Source organism: Oncorhynchus nerka, unplaced genomic scaffold (genome assembly GCF_034236695.1).
Source record: "Oncorhynchus nerka isolate Pitt River unplaced genomic scaffold, Oner_Uvic_2.0 unplaced_scaffold_1114, whole genome shotgun sequence".
In the NCBI taxonomy this organism is placed as follows: Eukaryota; Metazoa; Chordata; class Actinopteri; order Salmoniformes; family Salmonidae; genus Oncorhynchus; species Oncorhynchus nerka.
Window position 1 is genome coordinate 153763 of NW_027040207.1, and position 19778 is coordinate 173540.

The 19778-nt window shown below is 39.7% G+C and overlaps 2 protein-coding genes across 2 annotated transcripts in view; both read left to right on the top strand.

Moving 5' to 3' along the window:
- Window positions 1-8217, top strand: part of LOC135570085 (zinc finger protein 883-like) — a 76774-nt gene extending 68557 nt beyond the window's left edge. The window contains exon 4 of the mRNA XM_065016149.1: window positions 4996-8217. Within this exon, the coding sequence (XP_064872221.1) occupies window positions 4996-6518 (1523 nt within the window). The 3' untranslated portion in view covers window positions 6519-8217. The remainder of the gene's footprint in view (window positions 1-4995) is intronic.
- A 5033-nt stretch (window positions 8218-13250) lies between these two features.
- On the top strand, window positions 13251-19778 carry LOC135570087 (zinc finger protein 260-like). Its single transcript, XM_065016151.1, has 4 exons — window positions 13251-13958; window positions 14322-14419; window positions 14555-14732; window positions 18200-19778. The coding sequence occupies exons 1-4, from the start codon at window positions 13544-13546 to the stop codon at window positions 18964-18966; spliced, it is 1458 nt and encodes a 485-aa protein (XP_064872223.1). The 5' UTR covers window positions 13251-13543; the 3' UTR covers window positions 18967-19778.

Here is a 19778-nt window from a genome sequence, read left to right on the forward strand (position 1 = left end):
TATGGATGGTACATTGCCTGTCCCAGTCAACCCCCCTATCTTTACAAGACTGTAGAACAGGCAAACTAAACTCAAGACACTGTTAATTAATTAATCAACCTACCAGGGTAGTTACAAACAGTACAGAAATTGAATCATCAACATATTTTGATCATATCTTTACTATTGCTGCAGGAATGTGTTTGAAAGCAGTATCCAAATTCATCGGCTGTTGTGATCACAATATAGTAGTCATATCTAGGACAACCAAAGTTCCAAATGGCTGGGCCTAATGTTCTATATAAGAGATCATACAATTGTTTGTGGGGATTCCTATGTTGTTGAGATGTTGTTAGGTTATTTTCTTTCACAGTAAATAACTCACGGACACTAGAGAAGCTTTAACCAAGTTGAATTATTCCCAAAGGTTCTGTACATCTGTAATTCAGACAACCCAACATTTGTTCCATCCAGATATGTCTCACTTAAGACACTCCTTCTCTCCAATCCTTACATCTTATGGTTCCACAGGAAGAGAGTAAAGAGAGTAACAGGATACCAGACCTTTCTCCCTGATGAGAATCTGTCCTGACCTCAACCTCCCCTTCATCTAATCCACAGATGTTTGTTTCCCCTGTTTCACACTTTGCTCTCCTCTCGTCCACCCAACACATTCCAAAGCCACCTGTCTTTCTTCAGAGAACCATTAACTTCTGACATAACACCCAGTCTCTTTCACTTCCTATCACTACTTTAATGTCTCCATGTTCAAAGTTTAGCCGATTTCAACAATGGAAACAATATTTGTTGGTCCGAGGTGTGTAATGACGAGCAACCAGACGCTGCCCTTGACACGTTTATGAAATTGCTTATCCCAGTTACTAATAAGCATGCACCCATTAAGAAAATGACTGTAAAAACTATTAAATTCTTGTGGATTGATGAGGAATTTAAAAATGGTATGATGAAGAGGGAGGCAAAAGAGATGGCATATAGGTCTGGCTAAATAACTGATTGGCAAACCTATTGCAAATTGAGAAATTATGTGACTAAACTGAATAAAAAGAAGAAACTACACTATGAAACAGATAAATGACATGAAGAATGATTGTAAAAAGCTTTGGAGCATCTTCAATGAAATTTTGGGCGAAAAAAATCAACAATGACATGTTGTCATGGTGTCTGACAACGTGGATGGAAAATGATTGAGGATAATAGCGGCCGATATTGCCAGTTCTATTCGCATTATCTTCAATTTAAGCCCACTAGAAAGTGTGTTCCCTCAGGCTTGGAGGGAAGCTAAAGTCATTCCACTAACCAAGAATAGTAAAGCTCCCTTTACTGGCTTAAATAGCTGACCAATCAGCCTGTTATCAACCCTTACATTTTTGGAAAAAAATATTTGACCAGATACAATGCTATTTTACAGTAAACAAATATAGACTTTCAGCTTATAGGGAAGTTCATTCAACTAGCACAGCACTTACAAATGACTGATTGGCTGAGAGAAATTGATGATAAAAATATTGTTGGGGCTGTTTTGTTTGACTCAGTGCGGCTTTTGACATTATCGATCGTAGTCTGCTGCTGAAAAAAACGTATGGCTTTACACCCCCTGCTGTATTGTGGATAAAGAGTTATTTTTTTTAAATGTAACCTTTATTTAACTAGGCTAGTCAGTTAAGAGCAAATTATTTTTTTCAATGACGGTCTAGGACTGTCTTGTTCAGGGGCAGAATGACTCGATTCGACTCGGATTCGATCCAGCATTCTCTCGGTTACTGGCCTACCACTCTAACCGCTAGGCTACCTGCCGCACCAGAGCTACCTGTCTAACAGAACACAGTGTTCTTTAATGGAAGCCTGTACAACAAAATCAAGGTAGAATCAGGAATTCCCCAGGGCAGCTGTTTGGCACCTACTTTTTTCAATCTTTACCAACAACATGCCAATGACATTTGAGTAAAGCCCGTGTGTCTATGTATGCGGATGACTCAACACCGTACACGTCAGCTACTACAGCGACTGAAATGACTGCAACACTTAACATAGAGCTGCAGTTAGTTTCAGAATGGGTGGCAAGGAATAAGTTAGTCCTAAATATTTCTGATTACCTTAAGTTACATGGCCTACTACGCTAATTCTGTAGCGGTATTGTTAGAGGGGTGTAAATATGAAGATTTTGTTGGTGCGCCAGGCAGGTATTAACCATAGTTATTAAAGTTAGTTATTACCTATTATAACATTGTTATTATTATTATTAAATATTATTAAATCCAAAAGGATGAGAATAGAATAGATAGAGTAGGGCTTCCAGACACATTCTAAACATTATGGAGACTTAAAGGAGGACTGTAACAGCTAATGATGACACATTATGGAGTCTTAAAGAAGGACTGTAGCATCTCATGATGAAACATTATGGAGTCTTAAAGGAGGACTGTAGCATCATGAGGTAATCACCGGGAATTCATTTAAATTAACATGTGTGCCTTTTTTAGAAGTTAAGTTGTGGAATTTCTTTCCTTATAACCTGTTTGGGATAGGGGGCAGTATTTTCACGTCCGGATGAAAAGCGTTCCCAAAGTAAACTACCTGCTACCTGCCCAGAAGCTAGGATATGCATATAATTGGTAGGTTTGGATAGAAAACACTCTAAAGTTTCTAAAACTGTTAAAATAATGTCTGTGCGTATATCATAACTTATTTGGCAGGTGAAACCCCGAGGACAAACCATCCAGGAGGAATTTTTTGTTGTTGAGGTGACTCTGTTTTCAAATGGTTTTGTGTGGCACTTTTCTGTGGCACTTGGTTGCAGTTCCTATTGCTTCCACTAGATGTCAACAGTCTTTAGAAATTGGTTGATGTTTTTCTTTAGAGAAATGAAGAAGTTCGGCTATTCAGAACGAGGGTCCAGCCTAGTGCTCTCTAATGTTTTGATGCGCGCTCCAGGTCACGCGCTTCACGTTGTTTTTATCCGGTATTGAACACAGTTTATCCCATCTTAAATTTTCTCGATTATTTCCGTTTTAAAATACCTAAAGTTGGATTAGGAAAGTTCTTTCAAATGTTTGGACAGCATTTATCGTATTAGATATTTTGTAGTCATGCTGGGCGAGTTGGAACCAGTGTTTTTTTTTAAATCAAACGCGCCAAATAAATGGACATTTTGGAGATATAACGACGGAATTAATCGAACAAAAGGACCATTTGTGATGTTTATGGGACATATTGGAGTGCCAAAAGAAGAAGCTCTTCAAAGGTAAGGCACAAATTATATAGTTATTTCTGAGGTTTGTGTCGCGCCTGGTGGGTTGAAATATGATTGTCATGTGTTTGTTTGATGGGGTGCTGTCCTCAGATAATCGCATGGTTTGCTTTTGCCGTAAAGCCTTTCTGAAATCTGACACGGTGGCTAGATTAACAAGAAGTTAAGCTTTGCACTTGTGAATGTATGAAAGTTAAATATTTCTAATAAATAAATAAATATTTTGCACTCTGCAATTTCACAGGATGTTGTCAACATTCCGCCAGCAGGTTTTTAATTGCATTGTTTTTTAACCTTTTGGAACTACTCCTCCCGGATCCGGGAGAATTGTCATCAACTACACTAATTAGCATAACGCAACGGACAAAAAATCTTACTAGAAAATATTCATATTCATGAAATCACAAGTGAAATATAGTGAAACACAGCTTAGCCTTTTGTTAATCACCCTGTCATCTCAGATTTTGAAATTATGCTTTACAGCCAAAGCAAGACAAGCATTTGTGTAAGTTTATCGATAGCAGCAGGGAGCTTGGTCACGAAAATCAGAAAAGCAATCCAATTAAATCGTTTACCTTTGATGAGCTTCGGATGTTTTCACTCGCGAGACTCCCAGTTAGACAGCAAATGTTAATTTTGTTCCATAAAGATATTTTTTTATAGCCGAAATACCTCCGTTTATTCTTCACGTTTTGTTGAGAAATCCACCGGAAGTTGCGGTCACGACAACGCCGAAAAAAACCTCCAAATTAGATCCATAATATCGACAGAAACATGGCAAACGTTTTTTATAATCAATCCTCAACGTGTTTTTCAAATATCTATTCGATAATATATCAACCGGGACAATTGGCTTTTCACGAGGAGCGAGAGGCACAATGGCCGCCTTTGTCTATTACGCACAAATCAATCTGAGAGCCACCACCTGACCACTGACGCAATGTTGTCGTTCACGCTCATTTTTCAAAATAAAAGCCTGAAACTATGTCTAGTGACTGAAGACACATGAGGGAAGCCATAGAAAAAGGGAATATGGTTGATATCCCTTTCAATGGTCAATAGGGATGCATAGGAACGCAAAGGCTTCAAAATGGGAGTCACTTCCTGATTGGACTTTTCTCAGGCTTTCGCCTGCAATATCAGTTATGTTCTATTCACAGACTATTTTTACAGTTTTGGAAACTTTTGTGTTTTCTATCCTAACCTAAGAATAAATGTTGACTAACAGGGATGTAAAAAATTCTGCAATCTTTTTTTTCAGCTCATGAAACATCCAACACTTTACATGTTGCGTTTATATTTTTGTTTATTGTAGTTACTATCAGTTTTAGGAACATTTACCCAAATATTTCACCTTATTTTTTACTTTACCCAAAATATGACATCAGCGATAATCAAAATGTTGAAAATCTGTGAATGTCTAAATAAGAAATTGGTCCATTTAAACAGCAATGTGTCAAACCCTTTCAACAACGGGGAGATGTTACTGATGTGCTTTGTATCTGCGACGTAAAAACAAGTTGTGGACTTCCACACAAAATTACTTTATTTATTTTATGTTTAAGGAAGTGTAGGTCACATTCTGTATCATACAGCTATGAAAGTTATATATTTAGAACCACCTGTTCAATTGGAATCCAGCGACGTCTGTGTCTTCAGTGTCCTAGAACTGTCCAGGTTTTTGTGTTCTGACTTGTAAAACAGGATGAATAAAATAAGTAATGTAAAAATAACACTGTATTTGGCAGGAGAAAGACCAAACTCAGAGGAACCAGAGCCAGGGACGTCCAAACCAGCAAGACGACACCAGTGCTCCCACTGTGGAAAGAGTTTTAACCAGAAAGCACACCTGAAAGCTCATGAGAGAATACACACCGGGGAGAAGCCTTACCACTGCTCCCAGTGTGGACAGTGTTTCGTTCAAAAAGCACACCTGAAAGCTCACGAGAGAATACACACGGGGGAGAAACCTTACCACTGCTCCCAGTGCAGGAAGAGTTTCAACCGGAAAACATACCTGAAACTACACGAGAGAATACACACAGGAGAGAAGCCTTACCACTGCTCCCAGTGTGGAAAGAGTTTCAACCATTCAGGGACGCTGAAACAGCATGAGAGAATACACACAGGAGAGAAGCCTTACCACTGCTCCCAATGTGGAAAGAGTTTTAAGAATTTAGGGAACCTGAAACTACATGAGAGAATACACACAGGAGAGAAGCCTTATCACTGCTCCCTGTGTGGAAAGAGTTTTAACAATTTAGGGAACCTAAAACAACATGAGAGAATACACACAGGAGAGAAGCCTTACCACTGCTCCCTGTGTGGAAAGAGTTTTAACAATTTAGGGAACCTAAAACAACACGAGAGAATACACACAGGAGAGAAGCCTTACCACTGCTCCCAATGTGGAAAGTGTTTTGTCTGTTCAGGGGAGCTGAAACTACATGAGAGAATACACACAGGAGAGAAGCCTTACCACTGCTCCCAGTGTGGAAAGAGTTTCAGCCGGAAAGATAGCCTGAACCAACATGAGAGAATACACACTGGAGAGAAGCCTTACCACTGCTCCCACTGTGGAAAGAGTTTCAACCGGAAAACATACCTGAAACTACATGAGAGAATACACACAGGAGAGAAGCCTTACCACTGCTCCCAATGTGGAAAGTGTTTCGTCTGTTCAGGGGAGCTGAAACTACATGAGAGAATACACACAGGAGAGAAGCCTTACCACTGCTCCCAGTGTGGAAAGAGTTTCAACTGTTCAGGGACGCTGAAACTACATGAGAGAATACACACAGGAGAGAAGCCTTACCACTGCTCCCAGTGTGGAAAGAGTTTCAACTGTTCAGGGACGCTGAAACAACATGAGAGAATACACACAGGAGAGAAGCCTTACCACTGCTCCCAGTGTGGAAAGAGTTTCAACTGTTCAGGGACACTGAAACAACATGAGAGAATACACACAGGAGAGAAGCCTTATCACTGCTCCCTGTGTGGAAAGAGTTTTAACAATTTAAGGAACCTAAAACAACATGAGATAATACACACAGGGGAGAGGCCTTACCACTGCTCCCAGTGTGGAAAGTGTTTCATCCGGTCAAAGGAGCTGAAACAACATGAGAGAATACACACAGGTGAGAAGCCTTACCACTGCTCCCAGTGTGGAAAGTGTTTCAACCGGTCATGGGGGCTGAAACGACACGAGAGAATACACACAGGGGAGAAGCCTTTCCACTCCTCCCAGGGTGCAAAGCTTTTGCCCATTTAGGGAGCCTGAAAGAACACATGAGACTGCACACAGCGGAGAATGCTTACAAAAGGCCAGACTGTGGGAAAACATTTTACTCATAACAGTCACTTAAACGTCTTTAGAGAATCCACACAGGAGAGAGAAATGACTTCTCTTAGCGTGTATATTGATATTTCACATCACATTGACTTAAAATTCATCAGAGAACATACACAGTTCTCCCATTGTCTTATATTGTTGACTGACAATGTGTTTACCTGTTTTTACCATATTAAATGGTTTCTTCCAATTATTGATAAACATGTACCTGTTAAGAAACTGACTGTTAGAACTGTTAAGGCTCCATGGATTGATGAGGAATTTAAAAACTGTATGGTCATTGGTAAAAATAGAAAAGAGTCGAGGTCCTGGAAAGAGTTTTAACCAGAAAGGACACCTGAACCAACAGGGGGAAATACGCACAGGGGAGAAGCCTTAACACTGCTCCCAGTGTGGAAAGGGTTGTAACCAGTTAAGGGACCTGAAAATACATGAGAGAATACACATACGGGAGAAGTCCTACCTGGCCGTTTACAATGTTAGATGTTTACAATGTTGAAAGTATACATACAGGAGAAAAGCTGTACCACTGTTACCAGTGTGGAAAGAGTTTTTCCCACTTATGTCAACTGAAAACACATAAGCGAATACACACAGGGGAGAAGCCTTACCACTGCTCCCAGTGTTCAAAGAATTTTAACAAATTAGGGAAGCCTTAAAAAACCCATTAGAGGGCCTCCCGGGTGCCGCAGTGGTTAAGGGCTGTGCCACCAGAGACTCTAGGTTCGCGCCCAGGCTCTGTCGCAACCGACCGTGACCGGGAGGTCAGTGGAGCGACGCACATTTGGCCTAGCGTCGTCCGGGTTAGGGAGGGTTTGGCCGGAAGGGATATCCTTGTCTCATCGCGCACCAGCGACTCTTGTGGGGGGCCGGGAAAACATATTACTCATCACAGGCACTTCAACGTCATGAGAGAATCCACACAAAAGAGAAGAATTACTTGTAATATTGATATTGATATTTCACATCACATTGACTTAAAATTCATCAGAGAACATACACAGTGCTCCTGTTGTCTTATATTGTTGACTAAGAATGTGTTTACTTGTTTTTATGAGATGAAAGTGAATTGTACAAAGTATACTCAAACATATATTTGTTTGTTTCTATTAGAAAACATGAATTGAATATGGAGTCTGTCAGTTTGAATATAGAGTAGATCAGATTCCATGTGTTTAAATGGTCCTTTTTTAAACTCTTTGTGTGTGTTTATCTGGGTGTGTCATTCCTCCAGCACTACAGATAATCAAGTTATATTTGGATGTGATGCATTTGTTCCATTGTTGACATTTGCATTGTTGGCCCACTGATGATTTAATGACATGAAAATGTTCAGACTCTGTAATGGAAAATGTTAGTTGTATGTGTGTCCACATAACTGAGTATGTGACTAACCTTGTGAAACTGTCCTATTATAAGCTCCTGTTCTTGGGACTATCATTCTGTGTTGCAAACCAATTTACACCTATGTCCTTGTATGAATAAAGTCCCGCCCAGGAACAGGAAACTATAAAGATATGTGCTAATCACTCAATGCTTCAGGAATTCAGACTGTCTACACTGCGCTGTGTAACTCTGTTATTCTCTCTGAGCTCAGAAATAAAGAATCTTGGTTTGACTTGGACTCCAGCAGATCCTTATTTTATAATATCCACCACAACTCTCCCACAGATTGCTGTTTATCATTGTCTCAATGAAGAGTTCTTTGTTTTACTTTCCTGGGGGCATTTACAAACCTCCCACTGGTTGAATAAACGTTGTTACCCAATTGATGAGATTATTATGGGTGAGAGCAATTATTTTATTTGTCAAATGGCAACCAAGCATCGATCATCATGTCACCAGAATAAGACCCTCAAAATGTATTGGAAAGGAGCATCAAGCTCATCACATGCACTTTCACCACCCTGTGAAGTTCATAACTTATTTAATCTGTAGCCTAATAAACTACATGGGTTCCCGAATCGTAGTGGGAGGACCACACAACATATCACGTGACACCAAGTTAATTAAGACGTGATGGTTGTTATTTAAAGCTTTGCGCATAAAGGAGTTTCCACAGCCATTTCTCGCTTAGACATTTTTACTGACACAAAAAGACAAACAAATTGTCAAACGAAGTAACAAATCGTCTGTCGGCATTTATTAAAGTGTACAAGCATATCCTGTTTCCATCAGCCCAGTCATTACTTTTGAAATGGTTGGATCAATATCCACCTTAGTTGTTCCATAGAAAATATATGTGAGGGGGAAAACTGTGTTTATACCTAACATCCAAGCTAAAATCGCCTGCTTATGGAATTTAGCCAATTTTACTAGGATTTTATCAACATTAAAATGACATCAAAGCAAAAATTCTAAACCACTAACAGAGTCAAATAATACTAAGGGCAAGACATTCCAAATACTGTTCTGGTTCTTAATATACTTCAGAATCCAATTGATTTTAAAAGTATTATTTAGCGCTAAGTAGCGTTTCAATTGGTGACGTCACTTGCTCTGACACCTCGAAGTAGTGGTGTGCGTGCAGAGGATCTCCGGTTCGCGCCCGGGTATGGGCGAGGGGACAGATTAGAGTTATACTTACTGTTACACAGTATCAATGTAACACATTTGCTAATTTAACAAGCAAATTACGTTTAAATGAACCAATAGATAGCGTTTTGAACATAATTCTGTTTACCTAAGAGTAAATACACAAGATTGGTCTAAAGAGCTTCAATGTTTTGGTTTTAGGTTTGCTCGCAAAGCACAGCGTGTTTCAATCAGAGGCCTTTTGTCACGTCCACTAGATTATACGTCACGCAAGAAGCATCCCTGATGAAGACAGCTTGGCTTTCGTAACGTTGGTAATTAAATTATTGCATTTGAGCTTCTAGAGTGTGCGGCTCTCTTTTATTTTCACGCAAGAAGCATCACCTGAAAAACTCATATCGCCATCTGCTGACTAGAGGGGGTAACGCAGTTTGGAAAAATATGATTTACAATGTTCAGTCTGGCAAACAATGTCATAAGAAGTCATTACATTTTTGTTCTGACTTGCGCTGCAAACTGTGGGACCTTATATAGACAGGTGTGTGCCTTTCCAAATCATGTCCAATCAATTTAATTTACCACAGGAGGACTCCAATCAAGTTGTAGAAACATCTCAAGGATGATCAATGGAAACAAGATGCACCTGAGCTCAATTTCAATTCTCATAGCAAAGGGTCTGAATAATTATGTAAATAAGTTATTTCTGTTTAAATACATATACATTTGTAATATTTTCTAAAAACCTGAATACTTTCCAAAGGCACTGTATGTATAAACATATATTTTCCTTTGTTTTCCACTAACCCTACCACCCCTTCCCTGATTGGAGGAAACTAATGCACAACAACTATTTGGCTTCTAAGTCCAGCTTATACATACTATGTACATTTTACAGACACAGTGTATTATACAATAGTTATATTTAGTTTGTTTTTAATCCTATCCTTCAGTTACCCCAGTTACCCTAAACCTCTCTCCATCTATCTCTGAAGACCATCCAGTCCTATCCTTCAGTTACCCTAAACCTCTCCCATCTATCTCTGAAGACCATCCAGTCCTATCCTTCAGTTACCCTAAACTCTCCCATCTATCTCTGAAGACCATCCAGTCCTATCCTTCAGTTACCCTAAACCTCTCCCATCTATCTCTGAAGACCATCCAGTCCTATCCTTCAGTTACCCTAAACCTCTCCCATCTATCTCTGAAGACCCCCAGTCCTATCCTAAGTTACCCTAAACCTGGCCTCCCATCTAATCTCTGAAGACCATCCAGTCCTATCCTTCAGTTACCCTAAACCTCTCCCATCTATCTCTGAAGACCAGGAGAGGGTCTATCCTTCAGTTACCCTAAACTCTCCCATCTATCTCTGAAGACCATCCAGTCCTATCCTTCAGTTACCCTAAAGAGCCTTGCTTGGTAAGTGGTGTCTCTGTAGCACACAAGTGATTGCAGAGTCTGCTTAACAAAAATCACAACTGGATTGATGCTAATATTCATGATATATTCTGCCAGGTAGGAACAGACTACTTTTAAAACGTTTAATTGACAAGGTTTGTGGGAACCCTTATTTTTCTTATCAACCAGTTGGTTATAGGTTGTCATTAGCATCATCGCTAACAGCTACACCTGTTGTAGACTTCACTCAGACATGTGGCATTTCCTGTTTGATTTAATCTTAAAAGGTTGAAGGAAATACAGTTTCAATGTTAGGCAAATTTATTCAATTATATTTTGAAAGGCAGGAGTTCAGAATAACTATAACAAAAAATGAATCAAATTATGGTCCAGGGCACTTTAGAGACTGTTAAAAGGGTAAAGTGGGTTTGATGCTCTGGGACCACCCAGGTAGAGACATATCTGTCCATGTTGCCTTTTGCAAAGTGGGCACTGCTAAATGGCAGATACATCCACCACTCACCTAAATAGCCCACATTCCGCTGAGTGAGAAGTTTTTAAAATTGTTTTTGGGCAGAATTATGTGAGGTGTTAGTGACTCTTCCGAAAGCATTCCACAGGGATGCCTGGTCCATTTAGCTCGGAATATGCCTTCCCACGTCAATCTGTCACCTAATCTGCCTAATGGGCAGGTCAGCAGTGGAGGAAAGTATTGGCTGTATTTTCAGAAAGTAAAAAGAGAACATAACATCTGGTTGTTTTTAAATGACTTCTAAATTTGACATTGCTTTACTTTTTGTTCCGATCTTGTTGCTCAATACAAAAGTCAGCAGATGGCGATTAGGTTTTCAAGGTGATGCTTAGACTTACGTGACAGTATAATCTAGTGGACGGAACAGGAGGCTTCTTCAACCCATCAGAGACAAAAGGCATTGACATGATTTCAACCAATGCGGTGGTTTCAGAGAAATAGATCCGGAGTATTTGAAAGCTCTTTACACTAATCTTCTGTATATTAATCTTAGTGTTTGGAACAAAATTCTGTTTAACATCTACTTGTTAATTTAAATAGTTTGCTTCTTAAATTAGCGAATGTGTTAACTTGATTTATTTTCACAAGGCTAATCGCCCGGAGCATGAGGTCACGAAACTAGACGGAGAAAGATCTGGTGAAACTTGGAGGAAAACAGAGCAGAATGGAAGAGGAGGCTATCATATTGAAACAAGAGGATGATATTACAGTCAAGAGGAAGATGGGAAAGAGGTTGTCAGAGTGGAACATGAGGAGGTAGAACCTTTCAGAATCAAAAAGTACACTGAAGATTAACATTGAAGAAGGAGAATATAGTGAAAGAAGAGGAAGAACCTTTCAGAATCAAAAACTATGAGTTATTTTAGCTAACATTGAAGGAGGAGAATGTAAGCTGAAAGAAGAGGAAGAATGGTTTTTGGAAAGTTTTTCCTAAAAGAGGAAGAGGAGGATATCTCAATAAAAGAGGAGAAGACAAAGGGAGAAGGTGATAAAAGGAGGACATAGATGCAGAATATCCGATCACCATCAGTGAGTACTGTCTTTAAAACAGGGGCACAAACGATGCAGTTGTTGAACTAATGTGGTTTTAAATGGAACAAAACGGGTATAAACATACCTGAATTTGTTTTTAAAAACTCTATTTGCAGACTGCTGGACTAATGATTACATCCTGGATCAGTATTGAATGTGGTATTGAATGTGTCACTGTCTGTCATCGCAAAATTTTCTCTCGACCTGTGTGAACCTACATTCTAAACTTTCATTCATAGGCTAGGTTGTTACCTCATGATGGGTACAGGGACAATTAGAGTATCACGTAGTAGCCTAAACCTATTGCTGTTACATTGAACAGGGTGAGGGACATATGAATGACAGTCATCCAATATGCTGTAATAGAATTAAGGCCATGCTCATGAAAAAACAAATCGTCCAGCCTCATCTTAAACGGCACTGACCACCACTGTTTGGATGGTGGACCACTCTTGGTACACATGGGAAACTGTTGAGCTGAAAAACCCAGCAGCGTTGCAGTTCTTGACACAAACCGGTGCGCCTGGCACCTACTACCATACCCCGTGCAAAGTAACTTAAATATTTTGTCTTCCCCATTAACTCTCTAAATGGCACACATGCACAATCCATGTCTCATGTCTCAAGGCTTAAAAATCCTTATATAACCTGTCTCCCCCCTTCATCTACACAGATTGAAGTGGATTTAACTAGTGACATCAGTAAGGGATCATAGCTTTAGCCTGGATTCACCTAGTCTTTCTAAGTCATGGAAGGAGCAGGTGTTCTTAATGTTTTGTCTACCCAGTGTATAGCACTACAGATAATCAAGTGCTATTTGCATGTGATGCATTTGTTCTGTTGTTTACAGGATGATTTGTATCTTATAGAGCGTGGCTTTAAGGGAATAGTATGGTCACATGTAGAAAAAAAAGAATGTGAAAAATTAACAGAGAAAATGTATATCAACACACTACCTATTCATATAAGTATTTATTAATCATCTACATATTCATATTGAGCTTCTACGTCTGTGTACAGGAACGTATTATTTGGAAGAGAAAATGCATCAGCTTATTGTTAAATAATTATGACGTTCTTTCCAATACAAAAAGTGTAGTAACTATTGTTTCCAAACTGCGTTACCACTCCAGTCAGCAGATGGCGACGAGCGTCTTTCAGTTGACTCTTCTTGCGTGACGTATAATGGACTGGACGGGACGCTTCTTCAGGAACAACAAGGCGCCAACTCTTCCAACCACGTCGGTAGCTTGCTAGCCAACATAAAAGTGAAAGATTGACGCTTTAGACCATCTTAATGTACATTATCTAATCTCAGTGTTTTAAACACAGTTCTGTTGACGTATTAACTGGTTAACTGTAACCTAATTTGCAAACTTGTTAAAGATTGATGCTGCGCCTAGCACTAGGCTATTCGCTAATGCTAACTAGCTAGCTAACATCCCTGACCATGAGTTCATTAAAGTACTCATCCCCTGCTATAGAAGAGGAGGTCTGTTGTTTGGAGAAAGAAGTTCTGGCGCTGAACATTGAAGAAGAGGATGAGGTTATAGTGAAAGAAGAGAAAGAAGCTTTTAGAATGAAAAAGGAGGAAGAGGAGACTGTTATAGGGAAGGAAGAAGATGCTGTTATAGTGAAAGAACATTTCAGAATGAAAAAGGAGGAAGATGAGACTGTTATAGTGAAGGAAGAAGATGCTGTTATAGTGAAAGAACATTTCAGAATGAAAAAGGAGGAAGAGGAGGCTGTTATAGTGATAGAAGAGAAAGAACCGTTTAGAGAGGAAGAGGATGCTATCTCAATAAAAGTGAAGAAGGAAGACGTTTTTGGAGTGAAAGAGGAGACAGAATATCAGATTAACACCAGTGAGTACTGTCTTAAACAGGGACACAAACTATGCCGTTGTTGAACTAATGTGTGGTTTTAAAGTGGCATTCTACTGAAGTTCTACACTTGAATATGTTGTTCAGTACTGTAGGAATTGTTAAAGGGTCAATCTGCCATTGGTTCATATATTTTAGGGACTTTTCAATTCAATGTTTTGAATTCTCCATGTGGTCTACATTAAAGTTGCCCTCATCTAGTATAACAGGCTTTTAAAATTCAATATTGAAGCATAATCTCTACTTAAAATATCAAAGGGACATATTCATGCCTCTTGTAAGACCCTATGATTTTATTAGACGGTTATAAGTTTACTACTCATTTTGATGTTCTCATTAACACAGGAGAGAGACATGACTATGGTGGATCCTCTGGGGAGCTTCAACAACATCCTGATGCTGACAAGGCAGAGAAGAGTCTCTCCAGATCAGAACACCAGATGGTACAGCTTGGTCTGGTCTAGCATACAGCTTGCTCTATCTGGGTCTGGGCTGTGTTTCTGTAAAGCAGTTTATGTCAACAGTGGCATCAGCATCCATAATGATGTGCGTCTGTGTCCCCTCTTTATGGTTACCAGGACAACACTAGCCCTTCCTCCCTCCCGGAGTCCCTGTATCGTGCCTCTCCCGGTAGCACCTTACTGGTGGGTATGAAGAGGTTGTCTGTGCTGCTGGTGGACTGCAGGAAAACAACGGGGCTGAGTGGAACTGTGGGAGGAGGAGAAGAGAAGAAAGGATCAGATTTGACACATCAAAGTAAGTGCTGTAGTTTAGTTTGAACAAATACAATAGATCTGCCCACCGGTATCTGTTACCAGGACAACCAGCAGAGTTCTGTTAGTTGACAGGAAGATATACTGGTGTATATGGATGTTATGAATATCATAACACTGAAAAAGGATTCTTCCAATGAAAAGAGAAAAACCAATTGACCATATAAAACCTTGATGAAAGTTAGCTTTGGAGAGATAGTTTCAAGATGATCCAATGTAAGGTGCTTGTTTTACAAAAACTTTTCCTTAAAACATTATGTATGTTACATTGCCTGTCCCAGTCAACGCCCCTATCTTTAAAAGACTGTAGAACAGGCAAACTAAACTCAAGACTTTGGTCATTAATTAACTGGTACTGAAGAAAAGCTGTGATCAGGCTGCCCACTCAAACGAAAGCTTCAAACTGTAACCAGTGCCGGCAACCTTGTTCAGGTTATCAATCAACCTACCAGGGTAGTGACAAACAGTAGAGGAATTAAATCATCAACATGGTTTGATCATATCTTTACTAATGCTGCAGAAATGGTTTTTAAAGCAGTATCCAGATCCATCAGATGTAGTGATCACAACATAGTAGCCATGTCTAGGAAAACCACAGTTCCAAAGGCTGGGCCTAATATTGTGTATAAGAGGTCATACATTTTTTTGTAGTGATTCCTATGTTGTTGATGTAAATAATATTTGTTGGCCCTTGGTGTGTAATGATGAGCAACCAGACGCTGCCCTTGACACATTTGAAACTGCTTTTCCCAGTTACTAATAAGCAGCACCCATTCAGAAAATGACTGTCAAAACTGTTAAATCCACGTGAATTGATGAGGAATTTAAAAAATGCTGTGATGAAGAGGGAGGCAAAAGAGATGGCATATAGGTCTGGCTGAATAACTGATTGGCAAACCTATTGCAAATTGAGAAATCATGTGACTAAACTGAGTAAAAAGAAGAACTACACTATAAAACAAAGATAAATTACATGAAGAATGATTGTAAAAAGCTTTGGAGCGTCTTCAATGAAATTTTGGGCAAAAAAAATCAACAATGTCATGGTGTCTGACAACGTGGATGGAAAATGATTGAGGATAATAGCAGCTGATTTTGCCAGTTCTATTCACATTATCTTCAATTTAAGCCCACTGGAAAGTGTGTTCCCTCAGGCTTGGAGGGAAGCTAAAGTCATTCCACTCCCCAAGAATAGTAAAGCTCTCTTTACTGGCTTAAATAGCCGACCAATCAGCCTGTTACCAACCCTAAAGAATGGTGTTTGACCAGATACAATGCTATTTTACAGTAAACAAATATTGACTTTCAGCTTATAGGGAAGTTCATTCAACAAGCACAGCACTTACAAATGACTGACTGGCTGAGAGAAATTGATGATAAAAATATTGTTGGGGCTGTTTTGTTTGACTTCAGTGCAGCATTTGACATTATCGATCATAGTCTGTTGCTGACAAAAACGTATGGCTTTACACCCCCTGCTATATTGTGGATAAAGAGTTTTTCTTTTAAAATGTAACCTTTATTTAACTAGGCAAGTCAGTTAAGAACAAATTATTTTTTTCAATGACGGCCTAGGACTGCCTTGTTCAGGGGCAGAACGACAGAGTTTTTTACCTTGTCAACTCGGGGATTCGATCCGGCAATCTTTCGGTTACTGGCCTACCGCTCTAACCACTAGGCTACCTGCTGCCCCAGAGCTACCTGTCTAACAGAACACAGAGAGTGTTCTTTAATGGAAGCCTGTACAACAAAATCAAGTTTGAATCAGGAATTCCCCAGGGCAGCTGTTTGGCACCTACTTTTTTCAATCTTTACCAACAACATGCCAATGACATTTGAGTAAAGCCAGTGAGTCTATGTATGCGTTGACTCAACACTGTACATGTCAGCTACTACATTGACTGAAATGACTGCAACACTTAACATAGAGCTGCAGTTAGTTTCAGAATGGGTGTCAAAGAATAAGTTAGTCCTAAATATTTCTGATTACCTTAAAACCTCTTGGTGTTAGGGGGCAGTATTTTCATTTTTGGGGAAAAAACGTCCCCGTTTTAAACGGGATATTTTGTCAGGAAAAGATACTAGAATATGCATATAATTGACAGCTTTGGATAGAAAACACTCTAACGTTTCCAAAACTGTAAAGATATTGTCTGTGAGTATAACAGAACTGATGTTGCAGGCGAAAGCCTGAGAAAAATCCAATCCGGAAGTGCCCCAGGTTTTGAAACCGCTGCGTTCCAATGACTCCGTATATGGCTTTGAATGTACCATCAACGAGCTTAAGCTTTCTACGTATTCCCCAAGGTGTCTACAGCATTGTGACGTAGTTTTATGCATTTCTGTTGAAGAATAGCCGTATGGGGGCACATTGCGTAAGTGGTCACATGGTGGCTCCGAGAGAGATTATCGCGTAAAGTGCAGAGGTAGCCATTACTCCAATCGGTCCTTGAGAAAAAGGAATTGTCCCGACAGATATATTATCAAATAGATATTAGAAAAACACCTTGAGGATTGATTCTAAACAACGTTTGCCATGTTTTTGTCGATATTATGGAGCTAATTTGGAATCTTTTTTGGAGTTGTGACCGCAATTTCCGGGCAATTTCTCAGCCAAACGTGAAGAACAAACAGAGCTATTCGCCAATTGCCCGCTCCCTCAGAGACCTGTGGCATTATTGTGTGAACAAACTGCACATTTTCTAGTTGCCTTTTATTATCCCCAGTACAAGGTGCACCTGTGTAATAACCAAGCTGTTCAATCAACTTCTTGATATGCCACACTGTCAGGTGGATGGATTATCTTGGCAAAGAATAAATGTTGACTAACAGTGATGCTCATGACACATCCAACATTTTACATGTTGCGTTTATATTTTAGTTTTTTGTTGTTACTATCAGTTTTAGGAACATTTACCCAAAATATGACATCAGCGATAATCAAAATGTTGAAAATCTGTGAATGTCTAAATAAGAAATTGGTCCATTTAAACAGCAATGTGTCGAACCCTTTCAACAACGGGGAGATGTTACTGATGTGCTTTGTATCTTCGACGTAAAAACAAGTTTTGGACTTCCACACAAAATTACTTCTTTAGTTATTTGATGTTTAAGGAAGTGTGTAGGTCACATTTTGTATCATACAGCTATGAATGTTATATATTTAGAACCACCTGCTGATTGTAATCCAGCGACGACTGTGTCTTCAGTGTCCTAGAACTGTCCAGGTTTTTGTGTTCTGACTTGTAAAACAGGATGAATAAAATAAGTAATGTAAACATATCAGTAATTACCAGGAATCTCTACATTTGTTTTAAAATCACACTAAGATAGTTAAAACTGGCCTCGGGTTATTGAGAGATCTGATTTAGGATTTACCCTCGTAGCAAGGTTGTTTTATCATGTGGTTTCATTCAGGTCTCTATTTAAAAATAACACTGTCTTTGGCAGGAGAAAGGCCAGACTCGGAGGAACCAGAGCCAGGGACGTCCAAACTAGCAAGGCGACACCACTGCTCCCACTGTGGAAAGAGTTTTCACCAGAAAGGACACCTGAAAGCTCATGAGAGAATACACACAGGGGAGAAGCCTTACCACTGCTCCCAGTGTGGAAAGAGTTTCAGCCAGTCGGGGGGGCTGAAACTACATGAGAGAATCCACACAGGGGAGAAGCCCCACCACTGCTCCCAATGTGGAAAGTGTTTCAACAAGAGAGTAAACCTGAAAACACATGAGAGAATACACACAGGAGAGAAGCCTTACCACTGCTCCCAATGTGGAAAGTGTTTCAACCAGTGGGGGGACCTGAAACTACACGAGAGAATACACACAGGAGAGAAGCCTTACCACTGCTCCCAATGTGGAAAGTGTTTCAACCAGAGAGGAAACCTGAAACAACATGAGAGAATACACACAGGGGAGAAGCCTTACCACTGCTCCCAATGTGGAAAGTGTTTCAACCAGTCGGGGGAGCTGAAACTACATGAGAGAATCCACACGGGGGAGAAGCCTTACCACTGCTCCCAATGTGGAAAGTGTTTTAACCAGAGAAGACACCTGAAGCGGCATGAGAGAATACACACAGGAGAGAAGCCTTACCACTGCTCCCAATGTGGAAAGTGTTTCAACCAGAGAGTAAACCTGAAACAACATGAGAGAATACACACAGGAGAGAAGCCTTACTACTCCTCCCAGGGTGCAAAGCTTTTGCCCATTTAGAAAGCCTGAAAGAACACATTAGACTACACACAGAGGAGAAGACTTAGAAAAGCTCAGACTGTGGGAAAACATATTACTCATAACAGTGATTTAAACGTCATTAGACAATCCACACAGGAGAGAGAAATTACTTCTCTTAGCGTGTATGTTGATATTTCACATCACATTGACTTAAAATTCTTCAGAGAACATACACAGTGCTCCCGTTGTCTTATATTGTTGACTGGCAATGTGTTTACCTGTCTTTACCATATGAAATTAAATGGTACAGGGTATACTCAAACATATATTTGTTTGTTTTTATTAGAAAACATGAATTGAATATGGAGTATGTCAGTTTGAATATAAAGGAGATCAGGTTCCTTCTTTTAAACTGTCCTTTTTTTAAACTCTTTGTGTGTGTTTATCTGGGTGTGTCATTCCTCCAGCACTACAGATAATCAAGTGATATTTGGATGTGATGCATTTGTTCCATTGTTGACATTTGCATTGTTGGCCCACTGATGATTTAATGAAATGAAAATGTTCAGACTCTGTAATGGAAAATGTTAATTGTTTGTGTGTCCACATAACTGAGTATGTGACTAACCTTGTGAAACTGTCCTATTATAAGCTCCTGTTTTTGGGACTATCATCCTGTGTTGCAAACCAATTTGCACCTGTGTCCTTGTATGAATAAAGTCCCGCCCAGGAACAGGAAACTATAAAGATATGTGCTCATCACTCAATGCTTCAGGAATTCAGACTGTCTCCACTGCACTGTGTAACTCTGTTATTCTCTCTGAGCTCAGAAATAAAGAATCTTGGTTTGA